The sequence below is a fragment of the Muntiacus reevesi genome, chromosome 6, assembly GCF_963930625.1.
Source record: "Muntiacus reevesi chromosome 6, mMunRee1.1, whole genome shotgun sequence".
In the NCBI taxonomy this organism is placed as follows: Eukaryota; Metazoa; Chordata; class Mammalia; order Artiodactyla; family Cervidae; genus Muntiacus; species Muntiacus reevesi.
Window position 1 is genome coordinate 59,077,358 of NC_089254.1, and position 21,020 is coordinate 59,098,377.

General features: G+C 40.3%; 1 protein-coding gene across 1 annotated transcript in view; it reads right to left on the minus strand.

Annotated features, from left to right (window-relative positions):
• NPSR1 (neuropeptide S receptor 1) overlaps positions 1 to 21,020 on the minus strand; it is a 146,550-nt gene that overhangs the window by 113,863 nt on the left and 11,667 nt on the right. Inside the window, exon 2 of the mRNA XM_065939666.1 lies at positions 2,672 to 2,804. Coding sequence (XP_065795738.1) covers positions 2,672 to 2,804 — 133 coding nt within the window. The remainder of the gene's footprint in view (positions 1 to 2,671; positions 2,805 to 21,020) is intronic.

Below are 21,020 nucleotides of genomic sequence, written 5' to 3' on the forward strand. Positions count from 1 at the left end.
CACTGATGATGTCGGTTGAATCTGATGATTTAAGAATATGTTCTTGTGAAAAATTTGGTCATCCTGTAAACAACATTGGAGAGTCTAAGACAGCTGGTGGTAGCTGAAAGTTTTAAAAATATATTCAACTTTAATATATTTTCTTTGTTATAATGCAGTCTCTCTCTGTTGCCAGAAACATTTGGCAAAGTCTTTTAAACCTAGAAAGTTAATTTTCTGTGGATAATTTTTAAAGAAAATAAAGGAAAAGAGAGCTGAGTGCCTTGTTAGGGTCAGTCTGGCTTTAAAAAAGAAAGACTAATTAGGGAAAGTGAGATGCTTGTAAAAGAGAACAAGAGTTCTGCAGAGATAGCAAGTGAGAACCAGAAGTGACAAGTGAAAATATAAAGCCCAGGAAATTTGAAGAAATCTTGGGGAGGCCATTAACACAGAATAGGAGACTCAAGTCAAATTTATATAAATCTCAAAGTGTAAGATCCTGCAGCTGATACTGGAGCAACCTTTTCATATGTGCTACTGAATACTCTGATATGCATTCTCAAATCCCTTACCACAGGATCAGAGGTCATGGTGAAATATGAGTGAAGAAAATTTTAACATCTTACATAAGAAGTTAGCCCATTCTCAGACACTAGGCAAAGTTGCTCTTTCCAAGAATTCTTCACTTGAAATGCTCCTGATCTGACTCCTTGAGCTTTTCCATAGGGAATTAACAAATAAAAAACAGACTATCTAGAACACTCATGAGAAATTAAGCCCAGGTTAACATGGCAGACTATGGATTTCAGTAAAACACACAACTCTTCTTTTTGAAAATAGATGGTGAGATTTTAGTTGTTCATTTATTGTTATTTTTGACAATACTTTAAATTCTAAGCTGATATCCTTACCACCTCTAAATTCTTACACTCTAAAAAAATAATTGGTTTCATAGAATGTTGGTTATAGCTCTGAAACTGAAAAAAATATGGTGAAACTAAGTTATTATAACCTCATCTAATAATTTTACATTTACTATCAACAGATGACTCTAATTACCCTTTACTCCTACCCTTTGCATGCATGCGAAGTCACTCCAGTCATGTCTGACTTTTGGCAACCCTGTGGACTATAGCCTGCCTGGCTCCTCTGTCCTTGGGATCCTCCAGGCAAGAATAATGGAGTGGGTTGCCATGCCCTTCTCCAGGGGATCTTCCTGACCCAGGGATTGAAAGTGCATCTCTCATACCTCCTGTATCAGCAAGCAGGTTCTTTACCACTAGGGCTTCCTGGGAAGTCCCCTCCTACATTCTACTCATAGTGAAAAATGGGGCTTCTCTTTACAGGAAAGATTGAAGCAATTTCTTTCCTCACAAGTCCCACTTTGGTTACTCGGTGGGTTCCTCTTCCATCTCCATGTTTCTCAATAGCGCCCTTGTTTTTCACCCTGGACACTGTAGCCCAACCCAAGCAGATGGGCCTCCTACGCTTTGTTAAAGAGGAAGAGTGGAATTTCAGGATATCAACAAGATATGGCCAAGGAATTTTGTAAGATACAGCATCATATGTTTCACATATTGGAATTTAAGACCAAATTCCCAGGAACTCTCACGGCCGTTACTGCAACTGAGAGCACAGAACAGGTTGAATGTACCTAACAGCCCTTCCTAGCAGTCATTTACCCTTGCACTTAACACTTATGAAACTTTTTTTTTTTTTTTTTTTTTTGCATTTGCCCTCAGTAAGATTCAAATTAAAAGTATATGACAGCTATCTGGTTCCCATAGCTCAGGACTCCACAGCTGTCTTAGGCTGGACCATCAGGAATCCCATCTGCCCAGTCTCTTCTCTGGCCTGTGGAATAAAACTCTCTCAGTTATGTTTTCCTTTTGAACATGAGCCCTACCAATTTGGACTCTACTCATCTATGTGGGGGTCTTTCTTTCATAGATCATTTTTAAACTTGAGAATATTTCATCATTCTCCTTCTAGGTGTGATGCATTCACTTTTCAACAGTACTGCTGCTGCTGCTGCTAAGTCGCTTCAGTTGTGTCTGACTCTGTGTGACCCCATAGACGGCAGAACACCAGGCTTCCCCGTCCCTGGGATTCTCCAGGCAAGAAAACTGGAGTGGGTTGCCATTGTCTTCATCAACAGTACTAGCCAGTCCCTAAATCCACCCTTAAGCATCTAAATCTAGGATATGATCCTTGTACTATGCCCAGCAGTGGTGTTACATGTCACTTACATTTCAAAAGCAATGCCCACAGACTTAAATCTGCAAAGTCCTTGAGACTTAACATTTATTACTGAGTAAAGATAATTCTGGTCCATTTTCTGGGGTATATTCTTTAAGTTCATCATATGGCATGATATGATAATATTACCTTAGTGAACCATAGAGGCTGCTGTGTATGAGGAAAGTAGAACCGTTTGGTAGCACTGACAATGGTATACTCAACTTTGTTGTTTAGAGAGTTATTTTTATAATGGAATCTTATAAATATTCAAATATGTTAAACTTGTTGGAAGAAAAATTCAAATTTGAGTTTTATATCCCTGCAGAAATTATTCCCAAATCTGCAGCTGCATTTTGGACTGGTAATACACCGATTCTGTTGGTAAGATACTTGATAGTGAGGAGCCATTGGAATTCTCTATTCAGCTTATTTCTCTCCTGCAGTTGCTTACCTGTGATGGCCAGCTGAGTCACAAAAAAGGTCATCCTTGACTTCCTCTTCCTCCTCCAGGTAGAGAACAGCACAATGGCATTTCCAACAATGGTGAAAACAAAGAGGACCCACAGAGTTATCAACTGCTCAGTCTGTGAAAGACAAAGCAACAAAAAACCAGTGTAAGTGAGAACCCTAGTACTTTACAGAAAGCAAGGCTCAGGCTTTGTTGTTTGTCTTCCTCCTGGTCGCCTGTCCCCCACCTGTCAAAGCTCTGCTCTCAAGAGAACAAAAACACAATGGTCCTTATTTACACTGGCAGCAGAGTAAATTGATGCAACCATTAAAAAGATCTATTTGGAAGTATATGTCAGCAGACAAAAATATAGGCACAGTATTCTTTTGCTAAGCAATTTTAAGCCTATGTGAAAGAATTCTAGGTGTTAAAAAGAGCACTACAATCACAAAGATGTGTCTATTTATTGTAAGAAGAAATTTGAAATTGTTTAAAGATAACAGGATAGTTAAGTAAATAAAGCACTTCAATTCAGTGAACTATTATGTAGCTATTAACAGCGACAGACCTGAAGATTATGTGGCAACATTTAAAATGCTTATAATATAACGGTAAATGGAAAACATAATAAAATTATATATTGGGTATGATTACAACTCTGCAAAATTATACATGTAGGAAAAGAACTGAAGTGTACTAAAATGTTAAGAGTGGTTATTTTAGGGTAGTGTGATTATGGGTTTTCTTACTCTTTTTCCTTTGACCAAATTGTATAATACAGGAATATTAAAATTCCACTGAGAAAATGTATAATTAGCAAAAGTGAAAAAAAAAATAGGAATGCTACTCTTTCAAAATGTCAAGTTCTTTATAAAAAGTTTCCCACTCTCCCTTTAATGGAATTTTTCAGCTATCTTAAGTCCAAAGCCCAGAAAAACAGAGGCAACAGGCTGGGCTGGACACAGGGATTGGGGAGGGCTGCGCTGTAGGTGAGAACAGGGTCCAAGGGGACCCAGAGGCAAGTCAGAGATCAGGAGCTGAGAGACTTCAGCCCAAAATGTCTGGGCGGAATCCTGAGAAGAATGTGCGCATCTAAGATCAGGATGCAAAGTGTTTTTCCTATTTGGAGAAGACAGTAAGAAGAGCCTGAAGAAGGGACTTCCCTGGCAGTAGAGTTGTTGAGACTTTACCTTCCTGTGTGTGGGGTGAAAGTTTGATCCCTGGTTAGTGGGGCTAAGAGCCTATATGCCTCGAAGCCAAAAAACCAAAACATGAAACAGAAGTGAAATTGTAATAAATTCCATAAAGATTTTTAAAATGATCTACATTAAAAAAATCTTATAAAAAAAAGAAGAGCCTGAAGAAATCCCTTATAATGATAAAATTGTATGTAATAAAATTGTATCCTGGCCAGGTGAGAGGACCCAGCTATTTGGTCAAACTCTAGTGTAAGGTGGTTGTTGTGGAGGTTAACATCTATAATCACTTGGCTTTAAATAAAGCAGATTACCCTACCTAATACGGGTGGACGTGGACTTCATCCAATAAGTTGAAAGCTTTAAGAGAAAAAGCTGAGGTTTCTCCCAGAAGAAGGAAGATTCCCTGAAGAATTCATTATAGAACATAGATATCAAGCCTGAGTTTCCAGCCTGTCACCTCCTTTAAGAATTTCAGACTTGGAGTCCCCATAATCATGTGAGCAAATCTCTTAAAGTAAGTCTCTTCCTTTCTCTTTCTCTCAATATAATATATTAAATATTTATCTGGGCTTTCCTGGTGGTTCAGTGGTAAAGAATCTGCCTGCTGGTTCAGGAGATATTGATGTGTTCCCTGAGTCAGTAAGATCCCCTGGAGGAGGAAATGGCAACCCACTCCAGTATTCTTGCCTGGGAAATCCCATGGACAGAGGAGCCTGGCATGCTACTGTCCATGGGGTTGCAAAAGAATCGGACATGACTTAGCAACTAAACAACATATCTATCTATCTATCTAATCCATCTATCTTCCTATTGGTTCTGTTTTCTGTGGAGAACTCTGACTGAAACACTCCCTGAAAATTTGAGACATCACAGCAGCACTTTCTCTTATACTATATAATTTTAAATTACACAGTAATAGACAAATCAATTCTTTAAAAACTATAGTGAACCAGATAAAGCTCAGATCCCGTTTGTCCACCACTTTTAATCTTGATCAAGTCCCCTCTCTCAGAAAGTAAATATCCTTTCAATTGCATTGTATATCCTTCTTATCCTTTGAAAAACATGTCATAAGCATGCACACACACATCCATGGTAATTAAATATCAAGCTGATATTAAAGCTTTCCATCTCACATGTACAGATGAATTCTGAGGCCCTGGTAGAGGTCTGGGCCACAGAATGGTAGAAGTTAGGGAATGTTCCTTGTGGCGGTGGTGTTGGGGGCAGGGTGGGTGCACAAGTGGAGTGAGAGGACCAGAGGGTGGACAATCTCTGCTGCTTTGAAGGGCACCAGTGACAATACCTCACCTCCAGCATGCTTACATCATCTCTCATTTGGAAGACAGTGTCTTTGCTCAGCACCAGGCTTCCTGATTTTCTCTGGTCCTTTTCTGACCAGAAGGGATATCTTTTTCTGGATGACTCATTTCTCTAGCAGCCTAAAAATGGGTGGCACTGAGAAAGCATTAGGAATGGAAACTAATTGTTATAAAAAGGGTTTTCTGAGACTTTGTAAGAGAATTCTCTCCTTTGAGATCCATGGACAACTGTGCTGTCAGGAGCAGATACAGCAGGGGAGGCCTTGATGGGCCAGTCTGACCTTCCCTATTCAGCAGCTCATGTGTAGGTAGTGAATAAATAAGTGGTTTGAACTTGGAGGACCTGCTTTTTAAAACTGTAGAACAACCTGGGGACCAATGCAAGAAAATAGGTGGCTTGGAAGTCTGAACAGATCTTTTGTGGACATTATGATGTTGGCAGATGACACGGGAGATGCATCAAGCATTTAGTCCCCAATATGGTCCTAATGTCATTTGCTCTCTTGCTCTCTGGGACGATGGTGGCATCCTGGTAGAGTACGTGATTCAGGAAAGATCAAGGAGCCGTTAGAGCAGGTGGTGCGGCAGGTGGGGCCTGCAAAGTCCTTTCCGGGCCTGCTGAGAACACAAATGAGAGCTTTTCTAAGAATTCCTCCTATTTCTCTTAGGAGATCTTTTTCACCTGGAGAAGTGTTTCGATGCCTTAAAAATTCCTTGCTTTGAATTATAAAACACTATACCATATCCAGAAAATTTTCTCCATTTGGGTGGAGGTGGAGGGTAGTTTATTTCCATACTTGTCCAGTACTAGTCAATCTCTACTGAACTCCTTCAGCCTCAGATGAAGAAGAAAAGGAATGTTAGAATGCTTCTGATTTTTTTTTTCCCCATCAGATCAGAAATCCAGGTCTCCACAGTGAATGGGCAGAGAGTAGCATCTGGAAGCCGACACAGAAGACCTGGCACTCTGCAGGGGACAACAGAGTGCAGTGAGTACAGGCTGTTTTCCTCACCGAGTCCGCTGTCTTCCCCAGCACCACTCCTGGCCCTGCCCAGCTCCAGCCTCCCTTTAACTAGGAGAAGGCAGTTGGCCGTCATTCTCCTCCCTGGAGTCCGAGGCCATCAGTGAACTCCCCACAGAAATCCAGCCCAGCCTCAGCCTCTGGACTGCGCCTTCCTGGGTGGGATTCCCTGGGGGCCTGGCCTCCCTCCCTGATTCAACAGGATGACTCTTACTTCACGGGAGAGAGAGTGAACAGCCTGCTGCCTGTGGTCTGGCGCCTCCACACCTTACAGAGACAACCTCCAACTTTACAGCAAGTCGCATTAACTTTCCCATTTTCTACTTTTGACACAGAATTTTTTCCAACAAAAGTTACACTCTGAAGGACTTTGGGATGAGAATTAGAAAGAGAATTAAGTGAACCCAGGGAAATTTTGAACTAGAAGTCAAGGTTTTTTTCCCCCAGAATCCCTCTTTCTTCACAGTCCCTTTTCCTGACATAACTAAGTGCATATGGGAAGTACAGTTAGGCCACATCTCCAGAAAAGTAATGCTGAAGTGGGCAAATGATTTGCTTTTCACCAAGCATACTGGGGATTATGCTGCTGACACCAAGATTCAGATTTCCAGAAACCACACTTCTCTAGTAGAGGAGCCACTGGACTCCCAGTGGACATGGGAGGGCTGCCTTTTTCCATGTTTGTACTTCAGGATCCTGACCCAGGCAGCCAATCTCTTCAAAGTAGGCTTGGGGCTCAGAACTGCCCTGCTGGGAGCAGAGAGTGACAAATACTGCAAATCAAATTATCCCATTTTGACGTATCAGTGAATCAGAGGTCAGGTCTCAGGAGGGCTTGGAGCAGTGAGTGCTGGCTCTGCAGCTGAGCCTCTTCTGAAGAACCTGTAGTAACCATGCTTTGGGCTGGCTGGCCCAGGGTGCTCTGTGAACAGGCCCAGGTCTATAATGCTCTCCTTGGGGTTAGATAACATCTGTGGGGTGGGTTGAGCAAATTCTGTGAAATCAAGTCTATGCCTTCTGCTTTGCAGTTTTCTATTGAAAGACAGTCTAACCTTAATTCATTGGCTTCAGGAAATTTCTAGATGAAAGAAGCTCCCTACTGTAACTTTCTAAAAGCCGTGTATATTTATTTATTCATTCATTTAGTATCAATGAATTGTGTATAGTACAAAGTGTTAACACTACAAAGCAGACTAAAACATGTAGACTGTATAAATTATACTGTTAAAATTAAATCCCATGTGTGTCATCAGTTGTCCAAAGATCATTAAGTATAAAGACAATTACATAGTTGTAGGATCATTTTATTCATACCATTCTTAACCTATGCATGCCCATACACCTAAACACACACACACATCCCAAGGCAATATGAAGATTTGGAAAACTACAAGAATGGGAATTGGGGAAACAAGTTTAGAGTCATTTGAGCATCACAGTCCAGTGAGCCGTTTAGTAGAAAAGTGAGTAGGTTTTCAAACCTGCCTGATTTGGGATGAGATTCTTTACTGCTTGCTGGATGTGTGACACATCAGTAAGTGATAACCTCTCTGAGACTGTTTTCTCACTTATAAAAGGATGATGGAAATGAAATCTGTCTCAGGGTACTTGTGATGGATAGAGATGATGATGAAAATGAAGATTTCTAGCTCAGTGTCTGTGCATAGTACACACAACATAAAATTTTGTTGAACTCCTTTTTAGGTTCATGGACTATATTTAGGCTTGAGCAGTGATTTATAAATAATTCACTACTTTTTAAGAATGATGCTTGAATTTACCCTCTTCATCCCGTTTTCCGTTCGGGTCTGCTGAAATTTCACCCGAGCCTCATCTGCACTCCCTCCACACAGTAGTTTGTGAACTATTTCAGAATATAGTTGGAGATTAAATGCCCCCTAGTGGTCATGTGAGGCAAAAATTCAAGCCAGTTGCTTAATACAGAACAGAGGTAGTAAGTGAATTTGGAATATTTCAATGACTGTAGCGTGTTTTCAACTTAGTTACATAGTTGTGGGCTTATGACTAATTGGCTTTTAACCTAAAGTTAATGACACCATGCAGTGATGCAAGCTCCCTGCAGATCAGAAAATTACAGTGTTGGTTTAAGAGGGATGAACTGCAGCATTCTCTTGATGATGTTGGTGCTGGCACAGGGCTGATACTTGGGATTTGACCCCATGGGATATGCTTTCAGAGTCAAAAGGATTTCCATGAGATCAGGCTTTAAGTCTGGGTCACCATTCCAGGCTGGCATTTTATCTTCCCCATAGAAAGAACTTAATAAGTATTTGATGGATGGCTATATGGTTGATGACAAGGTCAAAGGTACTTATAAATATCACAAGAATGAACATTATCCCAGGAAATACAGGACATTTAGCTAAATGACTCTAGTTGAAACTAGATATGTCAGACTTGTCTGAAGAGGAAGACAAGATTTATCCAAACCCAAAGAATGATAATCCTCTTTCCAATGAAGTCCTGGAAACTGAAAGCAAGCAAAACATCCCTAAGGTATCTGTAACAATCACGGGGTGAATGGGAACTAACATTATTTGAGTGAATCCCATTATTAATCTAGCTCCTGACGGACTTCATTTTTAATGTATGATAGGTACTCAGTAAATGCTTGTTGGTGATTGTCATGTGCAATCGTCACAGTCTGACTGATGAGATGACTCTGTCCTCAATCTTATAGGTAAGGAAGTAAGGGCTCAGAGAAGTTGCTACCTAGAGTACCTAGCTCCTAAGCAATGCAGCTGGAACTTGAACATGGCTTTGCTTGACAGAAAAGTCCATGCCATGTTTACTGGCAGTGATTTTCTGCTTGAATTTTGGGCCAGAGATGGTAAAGTTGCCTCATTTATTTTCAATTTTCAGGTGGGAAGCAGATCTTCATTTTCCTTCTGACTCAAACTTGTCTGAAGCTGGGTTTCTGAAGCTGAATCAGCTTCTCAACTGCCTCCCCAAGGACTGAGAGTAAGGTCAGTGCTCAATATGTGTTTGTATGGATGAACCCTGGAGCGACGTGTGCCTTCCACACAACGGAAGCTGTAAATATCACACAAGAAGCAGTTGCATCGTCTGCCCCAGGGAGTACAGGGCTTTCTGTACCCTTTACATTTTCACGGTTCATTTTATGGTTCTTGTTATTTTTATGAAGTTGAAGATGAATATCTCAAACACAGGAAGTAGCAAATACATCATACTTCCCACAAGAGGAAATGAAGTCTCAGAAAGGTTATGATTCAGACTCAGTTCTCAATCAGCAAACCAATAAACTCTACAGTCCTGTCACTGAGACCTGTATGCCCCCTGTCATTCATAGCACCCAGGTTCTGAAGCCTACTCCAAGCCTCAGTAATTTTGCTTAGGTGGGTTGGAAATACCAAAAGCAGAGCTCTGAAAACATCCTGTTCCATTGAGGCTGAATCACTATGTAACACAGGGAGCACAGAATTTAAAGTGAGATAGGCAGGAACCGACTGCAAAAACTCTGGGTTCCCAAAGCTGCTTCATTAGACTTGGGGAATGGGATGCATTAAGAGGATCTGTAGACCCTTGGGTAGTGACCGTTTCTGAACAGTTGGAAACCTGTCACTCAGTAGCTTTTCCCAATTCTTCCCCAAGCCTCGCCCCACCTGCTGCTAAGGAAGCGCTGCCAAGTGGTCAACAACCAGTGAGGCAGTCAACCAGGAGGCACAGCGTAGGACCCAGCTTGCTTACAAGTGCTCACCTTGGCTTCTTCCCCATAACCACTTCCTGCTGATGCCTCTTTTGAAAATCTGCATTTTCACCATCCTACCAGTAACCCAGCTTGGAGACACCCTCCGTGGAATTATTGTCATCACAACCACCTATCTACACTCACCTTGTCTAGCTGTTTTGCCTAGACCACTAGGGATTCTGTCTTGGATTACTTCCAGGGTAACTTTCATTGGTAATACTCAATTATGAAAAAAATAGCTACAAGAGTTTTTAATTAGTTGCTATTACAAAAAATTAGAAAACTACAAAAAGCTACATGTACGTGTGGATGTTAATTTCAGTCTTATGTTTTTATAAACCTTTCCATATCATTTTAACAGGTGTCAAGAACAGAAATGTACGTTGCATCCTCTTCCTAATGCCTGGTGGGACCTGCTGTCAGGGGGCCTCCTGCATGAAGAATAGAGGATGTGAATGGGTTGGGAGGTATTGTCACAGCCTAAGTCTGTTGAGGTTGACAGTAGGGCTGTCAGCCAAAATGGTCCCAAATAGTTGGGCACTAAGAATCGTCCTGTGATCTCTCATGTGGTATATAAAGGGGCAAGACATTTAGCCTGAGAGGAAAGCCTTGATATAGCCACGGGTTGGTGTACAAATGATACTCAGGCTGGAATTGGGAAACTGTCCTTGAAATTGTGTTGCTGTGATTATGGTTATATTGGTTCTCATTCTGCATAATCAAGCTCTGTTCAGTTCAGTTCAGTTCTGTCGCTCAGTCGTGTCTGACTCTTTGCGACCCCATGAATCACAGCACGCCAGGCCTCCCTGTCCATCACCAACTCCCGGAGTCCACCCAAACCCATGTCCATTGAGTCAATGATGCCATTCAACCATCTCATCCTCTGTCGTCCCCTTCTCCTCCTGCCCTCAATCTTTCCCAGCGTCAGGGTCTTTTCCAATGAGTCAGCTCTTCGCATCAGGTGGCCAAAGTATTGGAGTTTCAGCTTCAACATCAGTCCTTTCAGTGAACACCCAGGGCTGATTTCCTTTAGGATGGACTGGTTGGATCTCCTTGCAGTCCAAGGGACTCTCAAGAGTCTTCTCCAACACCACAGTTCAAAAGCATCAATTCTTCAGCCCTCAGCTTTCTTTATAGTCCAACTCTCACATCCATACATGACTACTAGAAAAACCATAACCTTGACTAGACAGACCTTTGTTGGCAAAGTAATGTCTCTGCTTTTTAATATGCTGTCTAGGTTGGTCATAACTTTCCTTCCAAGGAGTAAGTGTCTTTTAATTTCATGGCTGCAATCACCATCTGCAGTGATTTTGGAGCCCAGAAAAATAAAGTCAGCCACTGTTGCCACTGTTTCCCCATCTATCTGCCATGAAGTGATGGGACCAGATGTCATGATCTTAGTTTTCTGAATGTTGAGTTTTAAGCCAACTTTTTCCCTCTCCTCTTTCACTTTCATCAGGAGGCTCTTTAGTTCTTCTTCCCTTCTGCCATAAGGGTGGTGTCATCTGCATATCTGAGGCTCAACAAACATTTATCGACAATCTAGCAGCAAAGTTCAACATACTTTGGGATCTTTACCACACGTCCACAGAAGTTTCATATTACCATAGAGGGAAGGCTAGGACAAGGAGCTCCTAGTCTGATGGTAGAGGCATATATGTAAACAAAAATGTTCAGTGTGAGCTACTGTGATGGAGGTGCTGTAGAATCCCCAATAAGGGACATCTTGGAAGAAACTGAGGGGGGACTGGGGTGGTTGGTTAAAAGGTATATCCTGGAGAAATTAAGGTGTGAGTTGGGTCTGAAAAATGAGTAGATGTAACCAAGCAAACAAGTAGATTGCCTGGGAACAGTATGAGGAAAGGCAGACTGAGAAATCTTAGGTTAGTGAAGACAGACAAGGCCCATCCACGAACATTAGGTATGGTCATAGAGCAGAGAAAGGCTTATAAGAAGATAGTGGACTTGTGTCCTAAAAAATATTTCAAAAGTGGAGAAAGGTCCACTCTGGATCTTTGTCCTGAGTTGAAAGAACTTACTACCAAAAGAAAAGATTCCTCTCTATCTGGACTCTTTTCTACTTATCTCTTAATACCACTATCATGGGTGAGAGAACTCAACTTTAGCTTCTTCAAACTGGGCTGAACAGAAAAGCAATTCTCTGCCTAACATTTATTTCTTAGTTTAGCTTCCAGGACATATTGTATAAGCTCTTTCTACTCTGACCAGAAGCGGTTAGATATTGGTCTGGAGTATTTGATCATTTTTGCCATGGGTCATATTTTGTATTTAGTTAGCAATGTTAACTGCTCACTGCCTAATTGTTCTCATTCCTATCAGGCTTTGGTGCAGATCAGGATTGCCTCTGCATGACTGAGTGATGTAGTTTCCTGGTTACTAGTGAATTCTTGGATTTCACCAGAAGCAGAAATGCCCATGCCTCGCATTCATTTCAGTGTGAGTCCTTTTTATGAGTCATTCTTGGATCACAAAAGAACCTCCACATTAATCACAAATAGGGTGTATTGGAAGCTTTGAGGCATTTAAACTCTGGTATTCCATCCGAATTCTCACAGTATATCAGACCGCACATGTTAGAAATCATCTTAAAATCCACTGGGCTCCAAGTCCAGGTAGAAATTAATATTTATTGAACAAACGAATGAAGTGTCTGCTATATACCAAGAACTGAGATTAACATTTAAATTGCTATTTGAGCTCCAGACCCTTGAAATAAAGAAAACTAACATTTGGGTAAATTAGGTCCAAATCTCTGCAATGTAGTAGAAACCAAAGGATTACTGTGTGATAAAAATACCAAGAAACTATTCTTCTGCTTGATGCACAGATTAAAAAATAAGCCTGTGGGAATTTGTTTTCTGTCTTGGAGGTGCTACTAAGTAGGGAAAATTGTCTGAGGATTTATCTCAGCTCAGACCTTCAATCTGTGATACATTTAATCTGTCATTTCTGTAGTTTCCAGTCCATCCAGGAGGCTCAAACTCGAGTAGCCAGAAGAAATCTGGGGAAGCGAGCAAGCGAAAGAGCACCGGCAGATGTGAGGGTAATGCATGGAGCTAAACATCCTGGTAAATAAGAACAGGTTGGGGAAAGAGGCCTGAGAAGGGCTCTGAATGATGATTCCAGGGAGATTGTCCTATATTACTATTATTTTCTGTGTATCTAAGATGGGTGTTTGGTCAACAGAGTTTAAAAAGCTAATGAGTTAGTGTATACCCAGTGACAGCTGGTCATCCAACTTGGTTTCCGTTGCCCTTGCATTCCCTTGCCTGTCTCCTATGTTCTATCTGGTTCCCTACATGCAAGCCTCCCCAGTCCAGGGTTGAACACTAGTCCCTCCGCCTCTCATCAGTCACTTTATAGGCTCCCTGGGAGCCTATCCAAGGTTGACAGATGCAGTCACCTGCCTGACTCCAAGCATCGCTCCCACTGCACCTGAGACTCTTGGATTTTGATGGAGTTGGCCACATCAGCTTGGGCCTATGCTCAGAAGCCCTAGTTCCCAGCAGTGGCCGGTGCCCTGGGTGGGCTTGGTCCTCTAACCCTGATGCCTGCTTCTGTCTAATCCAACTTCCTGCAGTTCTCAACACGGAAACCAAGTGCATTTTATGGGTCAGTCCTTCCCAATGATAGTAGAAAAACAACGCAATTGGAAAACGCAGTTTTAAAGAAATAGATAATTAACAGATTGCATGCTTAATCCAGAAATCACCATTAAGATATCTATTGGGGTCAGAGTGGGGAAAATATTCTAAGAGGAGCGATATGAGAGAGAGGAGAAAGAAATGAAATAGGAGAATCACTGCATTTCCCCCCACTAAATTCCTGAATTCTGCTTTAGCTTTGAAAGTGTATAACCTTCATTATAAAAAGAGCGAATTGCACTTGCCTCCACACAGTTCATTACTAGGGAGACACTGGCAGGTCCTCAGACCCTTCAGTGTGTGATCCTTGGGGGTCAATTCATTATCTGGTACCTCCCTTCCCCCCATTTTGGCCAACTTCTCTACCATAAAGGTATCTGCTTTCAGATGCCTTTTTCAGCTTCCCTTGTCATTTGTCTGCAGAGGAAACTGATCCTTTCACTTGCTTTTATGGAAATACAATGTGCAAAATATATTTGAGACATTTCACGGTGTATTATACATGATTATTTTGTTTTTTCTGATAATAAAAGTAATATGAACTAACTGTCAAAAGTTTAGTAAAATATTTTAAAAGTACAAAGACAAATGTCCACCTTCCAGAGAGAATTTCTCACTCACTTTCCCACTTTTGGTATATTCTTTTTGTATTTTCTGGTTATATATCTATATATCTGGATATATGTAGATATTTAAATATCTGTACAACTGGGAATATTTTATATATGCAGTTTATTGTGCTTAAAAATCTTTAGCATGGAATGAGGAACAATGATTATTATAGGTGCATAATATTCCTTAGTATTCCATCTTATGGTTTCATCACAATTTTAATTTTCTAGTCAGATGTGTACTATATGAAATAGTCTAACACATAAGACCATGTCAAAACTTTTCTTGAATATCTCTTTACTATTCTTAAGGTTTAATCCTGCATACAAACCTACCAAGTCAATATGTAAATATATTGTTTAGGCTTGCTGTGTATTACCAAATACACAGAAAATTTTGTGTATTTACTTAGTTGTCCATATTTACTCTCCCACCAGTCTACAAGACTGTCATATGCTTTTGTAACATTTGTCTTTAATTTTTACCAGTTTGATATACTTAATATTATGTTTCATGGTTAAATTTGTATTATTCAGGCCACTAGCAAATAAAACTTTTTATGCATTTTTTTAACTCTACATTTAATCTAAAATGCTTTTTATTTCCTTTGCCTGTTTTTTTCTATTAGAAAAAACATTTTTAGAGCTTTTTATATATTAAGACCTTTAATCATGTTATATTTGTAGTATAATTATTACATAATATATAATATGTAATATTATAAATATTTATGTATATAAATATTATATATTTATTTTATTGAAAATACTTTCCTTAGTTGTTTCTGTTTAAATGTTTTGTTAGGCTTAGAAAGTTCTTGCTCATCTGAAATCAGTCTTATAAGTATGCTTTTTTTCTATTTTGTAAAAACTTAGTTACAAAATCCAACTGAAATTGATCTTACAACTTTACGTGAGGTAAGACTCACCACCCATTCACCAATGCTCTAACTGCCAAAATATTCATTCCTTCTTACTATTTTTTGTAGTTTCTTTGTAGTATTAAGTTCATATATGTACTAAGGTTTTATTTTTAAAGCAAACTGTTATTATGAACCTGTCCATTACTGTACTAATTCTAAAATGTTTTGCTTAATGCAGGTTTATATTTTTTAGTAACTGATGGAGAAAAATTCCTTTTCCTTATTAACATTTATGTTCAAACCTCTTAGCTTTATTTACCTTTTTAAAATTGAGCTTTTAAGTTATTTTGTCAAATTAAAACAATCGCATTAAAGATTTGATTAAAGTTTTTTAACACTATAAAGAAATTGGGGAGAACTGACATCTTCACAAAGTTTAGTTTTCCTGTCCTGGAGCACCAGATGCCTTTTCATTTATTCAAATTTTGTTTTTTACATTCCACTAACGGTTAGCACGGGCTTTCCCAGAGGTGCGGCGGTCAAGAATCCACCTGCTGATGCAGGAGACACCAGAGATGAGAATTTGATCCCACTCATGTCTGGAAAATCCCACGGACAGAGGAGCCTGGTTGGCTACAAGCCATGGGGTCTCAAAGAGTCAGACACGACTAGGCACGCACACACAGCGCAGTGTGGTACAAGAAGTTCTAACGCTTAGCGTTGTGAATTATTGCTATCTTAAATTTGACTAGTGCTTTCCGGTTTATAAAGTCTTCTAATAGTTTCTGTATGCTTGAATACCTTTTGCATTTTTATCCTAACCTGTGCCAAAAAAAAAAAGAAAAGAAAAGAAAAAAAACATCTCAAAAGGGACTGAATACATTGGAAAGGTAATCAAATTTATTCTTAATCAAAAGAATATCTTCTATAGGTATGGATTGCCAAGGGCAATGGTGCACAATACTAGAGGAAAGAAAGGAAACTTCCACTTGGGCACTAACAGTATTCCCTTTCATTTTTTATTAAATTCAGACCTGTGAATTAAGAGCTGTTCTTAAGCAAACACTTGGGTTCAATACCTGTATGTAAATGGAATTCTGAGTGCTGTGGGGAAATCGTTTGTCCAATGCAGAGCCTGGCACACCGTGGGCTGGGGGGAATCACAGCTCCCGCCCACCAGAAGAGCAAGGCAAGGAGACTTCAAGAGCTGGAAGAAGAGGAATCAAGGGGAAACTTATTCCCTGCTGCTGCTGCTGCTTTCTCAAGAAGCTCCAACAATCCTCTACATCCTAAGTAACCTTTGCTATCTCATGCCCAGTATACTCAGGAGAGTAGGGGTTTATTTAAATGAAGCAAAGTTCTTTTAAAAAATGCAAATAACCTTGGAAGATCAGGAAGGCTGTGGGAGAGACACCAGAGGGAAGGAATTTGTTTACTCAGAATGGGTTTCATGCAAATACTTGGAATCGATTTATTGAGGAAAAAAAATTGGGGGACGACAGGAGGACTAATCAAAAGACAGAGAAAAAGAATTTTTTTAAAAAGCAGAGCATGCAAAGTGCATGTAGTGATCAAGAACCCGCCTGCCAACATGGAACCATAAAAAAACACGGATTTGATCCCTGGGTCGGGAAGATCCCCTGGAGAAGGGAATGGCAGCCATCTCTGGTATTCTTGCCTGGAGAATCCCATGGACAGAGGAGCCTGGTGAGCTACAGCCCGTAGCGTTGCAGAGTCTGACATGACTAAAGCCACTTAACACACACTGCATGCACGCAAAGTCCACACTGAATGCCCTGGTAGGGATGAGGGCAGGCAGAGGAGGTTGGGGAGGGAGAAATACGGTGTGTGAGAGAGTGGGAAAGCTTAGTCTGGGTTCTTGTGAATCATGTCAAGGTTATGCTTGCTTGTTAATTCTCTCCAACCACCTACTTCTTTCCATAGGAGAACTATCAATGGACTAAAAAGGGGAGGTGTTCCAGAAAGTTTCTGCTTTGTTTATCTTTAAGAAGGGAGAGTAGTTTGGTTGGGAGGAGAGTGTGGGAGGATGGAGAATCTTAGTGGGTGAGGAGTTTGGGAGGATAAAGCTTAGATGAAGGTTCTGTGAGGCTGGTCTTGGAGGAGAAGGGCATTAGCCCACCCTCACTCCTGAACCCCTCTGGGTTGGTAGGACCCTCCCAGGAGATTACTGAGTAGAACTCCATGATTACCCTCCTCTGGTTCCCACCCAAAATGTCACTTCCCACCTAAGACTTGGCTCCTTCCCTTCTTTCCCATCCTGAAGAGACGTTGTTATTGTTTTGCGCTCACAGCTGAGCTGCCTGGATCCAGAGAAACAGTGTGATGTGCTCAGGGTAGCACAATATAGAATTGATTTGAGGCCCAAAGCCCAATTCTTGCTCTTCCCTTTCTTGTTTAAACTGTAAGGAAAGGATGTAATTCTTTGTGCGTCAGGGAGGAGAATAAAAATCTTCTTATTGAGCTGTCATAAAAAAAATGAGCTAATGTTTTAGGTAGTTTTTTGAACTAATGTTTTTAAAAGTGCTTTCAGATTTTTTTTCCCCCATAAAATTACCTAAGTGAATAGCACTGTCATTATCTGAAATGTAAAGAATCATTCTGAAAAATTTAGGGCTCTTTTCTTTGGGAAGGAGGAGAAACTATCTCTTTCTTGGTTACTCGGAAACATACAGTCCTGTCTGAATTAATGTTTATAAAACTCTATTCAATCCTTTTGTAATCTAGATAATAGATAATAGTAGGATGAAAAACATGAACAGAGCCAGCACCTGCCCTGCCCAAATGAAGAATAAATGAAATGTCTATTTGATTCTCTGTGGTCCACTTTCAAGGGCTTAACTTCAGTACCCTGGAGATATAATGTTGCACTTGGTATTTGTATCGCTTGGGAAAGTCTACGACTCAAAAATAAAAGAAAGTCCACTTTACAGTGGCTTAAACAAAGATTTTTTTCATATGATAAGAAATCTGAAGATACATAGCTGCTGTCTTGAACTCATTGAAATTGCTTTAGCTTTTCTTCTGTGGTTGCAAAATGGCTGCTGAATCACCATGCATTGTGTCTGAATTCGAGGGAGAAAGAAAAATTCAAGCCATGTCTTTCTCCTTCTATCAAAGAAAAGTGGAATCTTTATCAGAAATCTCATAGACTTCCAATTAAGTTTCTAAAACTGTGCTACTGTTTACTGAAAGGGAGACTAGGATAGTGAGTACTTGGCTGGGAAAATGAGAAGAGGGTTGAGAATAAGATATGGCTCTTATTCTTATTAAAGATAAGAATAAGACTCCTCTTTCCATGGGATTTCCTAGGCAAGAATATTGGAGTGGGTTGCCATTTCCTTCTCCAGGGGATCTTCCTGGATCAGGGATCAAATCTGCATCTCCTGCATTGGCAGATGGATTTTTTTTAAACCACTGAGCTACCAGGGAAGCTTGCATAGTAAAGATTCATACTAAATGGCTAATAGTTAATGTCTACTTGTAAAGTAGAAATAAGGAGGACCCTTGGAAAACATTCATAGAGCCATATCCTGGATTCTTTGCCTATATTCATTTGTAGCAAAGTGCTAAATCTATGATAAGATTCATTCACTCTTTTAGACTCTCTGAGTGTCTTATTGAGGTGGCATGTCTGTTGACATTGGAGAAACTCTTTATAAAATAATTTTTTATTAAGTAGTACTTTATACAGAGGAAAAGTCATCATTTGAATGTTAGCTTTGTAGTTTTGACAAACTTAACCATCATTGCAATCAAGATATAGAATATTTCTGTCATCCAAAGGGGGTCTCCAGTGCTGTTTTGTAGTCAGCCTCTTCACAGCAACCACTGATTTGCTTTCTGTCCTTAGAGTTTTGCTTTCTCAATATTATGTAAATGAAATCATTACAGCATTTTGAATCTGACTTCTTTCACTTAGCACAATGCATTTGAAATTTATCCATTTTGTTCTGTATATCTATAAGCTTGTTCCTTTTTATTGACAAGTAATATTCCATCACACAAATATACTACAGCTTATCCATTTTCTAGCCACTGGACATTTGAGTTGCTTCCAATTTTTAGCAATTTAAGATAAAGCCATCAATGCAAAGAAATAGAGGAAAACAATAGAATGGGGAAGACTAGAGATCTTTTCAAGAAAATTAGAGATAACAAGGGAACATTTCATGCAAAGATGGGCTCAATAAAAGACAGAAATGGTAGGGACCTAACAGAAGCAGAAGATATTAAGAAGAGGTGGCAATAATACACAGAAGAACTGTAAAAGAAAGATCTTCATGACCCAGATAATCATGATGGTGTGATCACTCACCCAGAGCCAGACATCCTGGAATGTGACATCAAGTGGGCCTTAGGAAGCATCGCTATGAACAAAGCTAGTGAAGGGGATGGAATTCCTGAGCTATTTCAAATCCTAAAAGATGGTGCTGTGAAAGTGCTGCACTCAATATACCAGCAAATTTGGAAAATTCAGCAGTGGCCACAGGACTGGAAAAGGTCAGTTTTCATTCCAATCCCAAAGAATGCTCAAACTACCACACAATTGCACTCATCTCACATGCAAGTAAAGTAATGCTCAAAATTCTTTAAGCCAGGCTTCAGCAATACACGAACCATGAACTTTCAGATGTTCAAACTGGTTTTAGAAAAGGCAGAGGAACCAGAGATCAAATTGCCATCTGCTGGATCATTGAAAAAGCAAGAGAGTTCCAGAAAAACATCTATTTCTGCTTTTGACTGTGCCAAAGCCTTTGACTGTGTGAATCACAATAAACTGTGGAAAATTCTGAAAGAGATGGGAATACCAGACCACCTGACCTGCCTCTTGAGAAACCTGTATGCAGGTCAGGAAGCAACAGTTAGAACTGGACATGGAACAACAGACTGGTTGAAAATTGGGAAAGGGGTATGTCAAGGCTGTATATTGTCACCCTGTTTCTTTAACTTATATGCAGAATACATCATGAGAAACGCTGGGCTGGAGGAAGCACAAGCTGGAATCAAGATTGTTGGGGGGATAGCCTCAGATATGCAGATGACATCTGCAGATGTCAGAAAAGGAAGAAGAACTAAAGAGCCTCTTGTTAAAGTGAAAGAAGAGAGTGCAAAAGTTGCCTTAAAGCTGAACATTCAGAAAACTAAGATCATGGCATCTGGTCCCATCACTTCATGGCAAGAAGACAGGGAAACAGTGAAAACAATGACTGACTTTATTTTGAGGGGCTCCAAAATCACCACAGATGATGATTGCAGCCATGAAATTAAAAGACACTTACTCTTTGGAAGGAAAGTTATGACCAATCTAGACAGCATATTCAAAAGCAGAGACATTATTTTGCCAACAAAGGTCCATCTAGTCAAGGCTATGGTTTTTCCAGTGGTCATGTATGGATGTGAGAGCAGGACTATAAAGAAAGCTGAAGGCTGAAGAATTGATGCTTTGAACTGTGGTGTTGGAGAAGACTCTTGAGAGTCCCTTGGACTGCAAGGAGATCTAGCCAGTTCATCCTAAAGGAGATCAGTCCTGGGTGTTCATTGGAAGGACTAATGTTGAAGCTGAAACTCCAATACTTTGGCCACCTAATGCGAAGAGCTGACTCATTTGAAAAGACCCTAATGCTGGGAAAGATTTAAGGCAGGAGGAGAAGGGGACGACAGAGGATGAGATGGTTGGATGGCATCACTGACTCAATGGACATGGATTTGGGTGGACTCTGGGAGTTGGTGATGGACAGGGAGGCCTGGCTTTGCTGCAGTTCATGGGGTTGCAAGGAATCGGACACGGCTGAGCGACTGAACTGAACTGAACTGAAGATAAAGCCACTGTAAGTATTGACATAGAGGCTTTTACATTATTTGTCTTGGACAAATACTCAGGAGTAGGATTTTGGACTTGTGTAATAAATGTATGTT